This window comes from Semicossyphus pulcher, unplaced genomic scaffold, assembly GCF_022749685.1.
Source record: "Semicossyphus pulcher isolate SPU_LCO1_2020_fin unplaced genomic scaffold, fSemPul1.0.p SCAF_2, whole genome shotgun sequence".
In the NCBI taxonomy this organism is placed as follows: Eukaryota; Metazoa; Chordata; class Actinopteri; order Labriformes; family Labridae; genus Semicossyphus; species Semicossyphus pulcher.
This window is the reverse complement of record NW_027211693.1, coordinates 21,101,477-21,107,116: the sequence shown is the minus strand read 5'-3', so window position 1 is coordinate 21,107,116 and position 5,640 is coordinate 21,101,477. Positions and strand designations below refer to the sequence as shown.

At 40.4% G+C, this 5,640-nt stretch overlaps 1 protein-coding gene across 2 annotated transcripts; it reads right to left on the bottom strand.

Moving 5' to 3' along the window:
* Positions 1–1,525: 1,525 nt before the first annotated feature.
* Positions 1,526–5,466, bottom strand: LOC138597773 (mitochondrial nicotinamide adenine dinucleotide transporter SLC25A51-like). 2 transcript variants are annotated; one of them, XM_069669279.1, is made up of 2 exons: positions 5,379–5,466; positions 1,526–3,406 (listed from the first exon to the last, which is right to left on the bottom strand). In XM_069669279.1, exon 2 carries the CDS (start codon positions 3,350–3,352, stop codon positions 2,417–2,419), a length of 936 nt encoding a protein of 311 aa, XP_069525380.1. In that variant the 5' UTR covers positions 3,353–3,406; positions 5,379–5,466; the 3' UTR covers positions 1,526–2,416. The 2 variants fall into 2 exon arrangements, with proteins under 2 accessions (XP_069525380.1, XP_069525381.1); XM_069669280.1 differs by lacking the exon at positions 5,379–5,466 and adding an exon at positions 5,189–5,226.
* Between the last annotated feature and the right edge of the window lie 174 nt (positions 5,467–5,640).

The following is a 5,640-nucleotide window of genomic DNA, read 5'->3' as shown; positions in this document are numbered from 1 at the left end:
TAACAATGGTTATCCTCTGGATGATTTGGTTTTTTTAGGGACTAGTTTTTAAGTAATTTCCCACATCTACTTCAAGTTATCAACATTTTTTAATTGTTTTTTTTTACAATCATTGAACCCAGGAAAAGATTAATAACAATTTAAACCATCACTGAACTAAAAATACTGTTACTTTGGGGATTTCATTGCCAGCATGGAGATGCAGTGATTATCACTGCATGTAGCACTGGGGCCTCCTTTCTTTCTCTCATTTGACTCTGGGAAAGTCTCTAAATTATTTAGAGAGCCAGCTGAGTTACAGCCACATACTCCTTTCTTATTAAAACACCTCTTTACAGAATAATTTGGATGTAAAGTTTTACTATTTTTCATGAAATGATGATCAGATGGACATCTGTAAGGGTTAAAAGAAACAGCAAGACAGATGAGGCTTTATAAACTACAGCAGCTCAACTGCCTGATCCAAAGTCCACATGTCAGATTGCCCTTAATCTGATCATTATTTGCAGCCTGACTTCTTGACACAGAAATCTAGAAAGTTGCACACTGCTCAGTCGCAAATGTAAAAAAAAAACAATAATACAAAGGAGGGTTTAGGGTGCATATTTGAAGGTTAGGTAGGACAGAAGAGACATATTATTGTGAAGTGTTACTTACAGGTGGGACTGACACTGCAGTCACATGACTTATTCTCAGAGAAAATGTGACATGTATCCCCATGAAGACCAACATAACAGACTTATTCAGTGTCAACACATTTTAATGGATTGATTTTAAACATTTAATTTGGTTCCATCTATTAGTTTGCGATTTTATAATAGAGAGACAGTGATTTGTGCTTTTGAGAAAAGTGATAATGAACAGCAGTATTTAGATATCAGTGAAGGGCTGCCACTTTCAAAGCCTTATTGAATACAAAGTCTTTCCCTAGATAATCCTGACAACTTTCCATGAAACAGCACACTGTGGACAGTCCAAATAAAAAAGGATTGAAGAAATAGGCCAACTGATCCATTTACATGGCAGCTTGAGCTTTTTGTGCCAGTGAACATTACACTCTGCGCCTGTCTTCTCTCAGCACCATTACTGTTCAGTCTCTCTCTCTCAGTGTCCGAGCAGCATGCCTTTCCTCTTCGGGCTGTCGTACCCAGCCAGAGCGGCTGCGTGGTGACTGCGTCTACTCAAGCTTGAAATCTGAGCCCATTATGTCAACAGATGTTACAGACAGAGAGGAGAGCAAGCGTGAGATAAGGAACAGTATAAAAGAGTGAGCAGAGGGAGAGAGATACATGTATAAAACAAAAGATATTCAATTTGGTTAAAAAAAAAAAGGAAAAACTTTGAGGACTTTTAGAAATGAACAAAGGCATAAAAAATGCATATTCAAATATAAAGTGTTTTTCTGAAAATGCAGAGGTTTTGTTTCAAATTAAATCTTACACAATGGGAATCATTTGTTTCAACAGAAATCAAGATTCAAAATAATTTGTCTACCTTTCAATAAATCATAAAAACAGACAAGATATGGGTGTGACCGTATGTTTTACTGACATATACATTTATGGGCACTTATCAAAACTCAAATAACACATAGATCCTGCCAGTAGCACTTCATAAAATAACCAAGACAAAAAGCTTTGACGAAACATTTCAGTTAATTTCAGCCAAATGGCATTGATGAATTATGTGTGAAAGGAGAAACTGTTTAAAATAGCCTGCCTGTTGTCTAAATAGACAGTATTTCCCAGAACCTGGATATCACTGATTTAAATTATTATGCTGAATGGGTGGAGATGGAGCAAAAATTAGAAATCAATCGACGAAAACTTGACAGTAAATCTTGGGTATTTAAATGGTCAGAAAGTACAAAAGTGTTTCAGTTAATTGGCAGAATACAGCCTCAGAGAGAAAGTGCTCCTGGTCGCATAGACTGACAGACATTGCTTACAAAACACCACAGCACACAGCACACATGACGAAACAACGTCTCCTATGAAACAATTAATCCAGGCAAGTAACCTTTGCTTGACACTGTGAAAAAAAAAGCACTGGAGTTCAGTTTGATCCCCCGAATTTGTATTCACAGAGCAAACATGGTCATTTCAATTGGACCCTGGCACAAGTTTTGTATAGGCTAAAGCGTGCGTTTGTTTTTAATACTTTGACAACAGAAAATAGTAACGGCATGTGGCAGGCTGTTTTAACTCAGATTGACTGTTGGCCCCTGTCAGAAGTGCAACTTCACTGCTGTCTTTCGGTCATGGAAACAGTGCCATATTAGACAGCAAGTGCATCAGCTTTACTTTACAATTTCCTTTCTTCTCAACAAACAGCCTCTATCACTCTATACATGTCTTCCCTCTAAATACTTTCTCTTACTCTTTAGATCTCAATTTTCTCTTCTCAACCCTCCCTCTCATATGAGCTTCAGCAGCAGCTCGTAGGTGGCATTGATGATCCCCCAGGAGAGTAGTGAGCGGTGGTAGTTAAGGTGGGCCCCTCTGAAGAGCATTACCACACTGCCACCCCTTTCTCTCCACACTGTTAGCAGCACCTCTCTGCAAGGTTGGAAGGCTCCACCGACCTGAGATTGAGCCCGGGACTTAACAACATTTAATGGATAGAACATGATGCCAAGAGCTGCCCCCAACAACCCTCCACACACAAAATCATTAACCATGTGACCTGCCCGGCTACTGGCTTGCGGAAGCTGCTCCTTAATGGGTCCACGCAGCCCGAAAAAGAGCACATTGCTTGGGCCGTTACGCAGGAGTATGGGCACAAGGCCACGGTAGCACTCCCTGACACCGTACTCCGTCAGAAGTGTTCGGAAGGTGTGAGCTGTGTTGTTGAAGCGGCCGTGGTGTCGATGGTCTTGTAGGAGAGTCTGCACACGCTCAAACGGTGTCAGGAAGGCCTCTGCAGTTCCCGCTAATGCTGCAGCAAAGCTTCGCGTGACCAGCTCGGGCAAACCACTGCCACCTGCCCGGTCCAGTAAGACTCTGGAGAAGTCCTCGTACAGACCAAACATGATGGCCACTGTTGTGCTCTTCTGGAGCAGTGGGGGCAGCAGGCCCCGGTAAAGATTCCTCAACCCATCCCTCTGGAGCTGCCGTATCGCCTCAGTGGCCAAGACACCGTGGAGCTGCTGACGGAAAAGTACCTTCTGGATGGGAAAAGTCACCAGAATATTGGTAAAGGCTGCGACAGAACCGCAGACATAGTGTTTCCCTTGGGGGCCCAGCTTGGCACTCAGAGCACCAACAGGCAGCAGGGTGCCCCCTCCTTTGGTCAGGGCAGCCTGAGGCTGAGGTGTCCGGGCTGACTCAGAGTCCATGGTGCTTACAGCCATGGGAGGCTCAGTGCTCCACAGCCTATTTCTCCAGCATTATATTAGAACTGCACTCTGTGAAAGAGAACGAGAATATCAGATAAACCTGCAAAATCAACCTAAATTGTGTCTTTAAAAATATTTATGCCATTTTGTGCCTTTGATGTGAAAGAACTGATGAGATTCAATTTGACCGATTAACACCACAAAACAAATTTTCAAAGTTTAAAAAACATTGATGTATTTCCTTGACTGATATTCATTTATTTGGCAAATAAAATAACAAGTACAGTATTTTTTTTTTATCAAAGAACATATATAATTTTAAATATATAAATAAATAAAAATAAAAAAAGGAAAATAACCATAAAAAGAATAACACCGCCAAAAAGGTACAAATCAATACACTTCAGCCAAAGTATGTGCTTATTTTTGAAAGATTTGCTAAACTGTTCTCTATTATAGTCAGTGTCTAGATGGTAAATGGTCCATACATGCTACATGCAGGCTTAAACAGATTAAACTGTTTAACCTCAGCCACCTGCCTTCATTTTGTATGAATGGGCGGCCCAAACCAACCACTGATAAGAGTTATTACACAACTTAACCAACTGAAGAGGGGGAGGTGAGAAAGACAATGAGTGGAAGAAGGCAATAGGGTCTGCTTATTTAACAGTGACATGTAAATGACAAAACATTTTGTATTGTTATCAAAAAGTGTTCAGTGTCACTTATCTTTATTTCAGTATTTAAGAAGTATTTAGTGGTACACCCTGACACATAAAATAATGATAACAAGCTGCTCAAAAGGAAGAAACGAGCTGGCAGAATTAAAAATAGTCTTAATGATTGATTGATTGATTGAATGACCTTGTCGTCCACCTAAGTGGAAATTTGTCTTTGAATTCTTCCAAGTACAGAAAAGTACATTCATTACACAGCACAGACACTATTAAAAACTAACAAAATAAACATACAACACTGCAACTAAGCAGTTTATTACATAAAGCAAGTTGTCAAGAAGTTGTCTAAATATAGACCAAGAAGGACATAGCGGTTGAAAAGCTGTGAGGTCATGGGAGGTCACAGTATGTGACCCAAAATATCACTCCAGGAATCCTTACACACAGTTTTAGGTCAGTGTGACAAAGCAGAGTGCCACATGGATACTGACGTGTGAGAGCTTGTTATTAAATTAAGAATATATATTTGTACCCATACTTTTAACGGGCATAAGTGTAACAGTTCGAAAGAATTACTTGTTTCACTATGGATAACAGAGTGCTGATTGCTCTGTACTTTTTTTGCTAAGTCATATTAAAATGCAGGAAGCAAATATTTACCCTTCTTTGGATAAGGCAAAAAATGAAAATATGATAAAATTACAAAATAGTTTACTCAATCAGTTTTACTCAATCAACGGCTTTAAGCCGAAGACAACAACCATATTACGTAATCCGATGCTTTTTTCCATAGTCAAACCTTTAGCACTCACGCCCTCTAAGCACCGCTTACTTTGAACTCATCAGCTTGTCGTGTCATGCCTGTTATGCTAGCATGCTTTCAGTCAGTAACATTAAGCTGATCAGATGACACAGACATTAAGGCCAGATTTTCTGTAAACGATTCCATTCCAATGGCGCCACGAAGTAGCTCATATTAGTCACTGTATACATAGCTAGCTAAAGATCAACAAATCACCGACAGGCTAGCTAGCTCAGTTCAGTAGCTAGACACCCAAATGGTGGCCAGGTTAGCCAACTAAGCTAGCTCAACAGTTGTAATCATCGGGCCTCCTCGGTTGTGTCATTAACAGTAAATCATCTTTACATTTAAGGTTAAGATTGTAAGGCCTACCCATGAACAGGATCACATATAATGGCTGCTTTCTAGTGCAAAACACTAGACTTCCTAGCATGCTAAGTGGTTAGCATTATCAGAGTCAAAACGGACAAGCCCTGTCAGATGATTGGTTGGAGACTGACAGCGACTGAATGTCAAGAGGCAAAAGAGCGTCTCACAGTTTAGCTCAGAAATCAGTTTTTACCTGCTTTGTACACCAGTCGCTATCCTGTCCCTGAGTGTAGGATTTCGCAGGGTAATTGGGACACGACTGTAGGTCGTGTCTGGTCTGCAGCCCCAGCAGCAGGTGACAGCAGCGATGCATCTTAAGCGCATGCGCACTGCTGCCGATTTGAGAGTATATGGATGGGGTTACATCTGACTTTAGAGAGCTCCTTTCATATGTTCACACTCAGGTTATTGTTTTTCACGATGTAAAAAGTGGATAATTTTTGTAGGTTAATTAT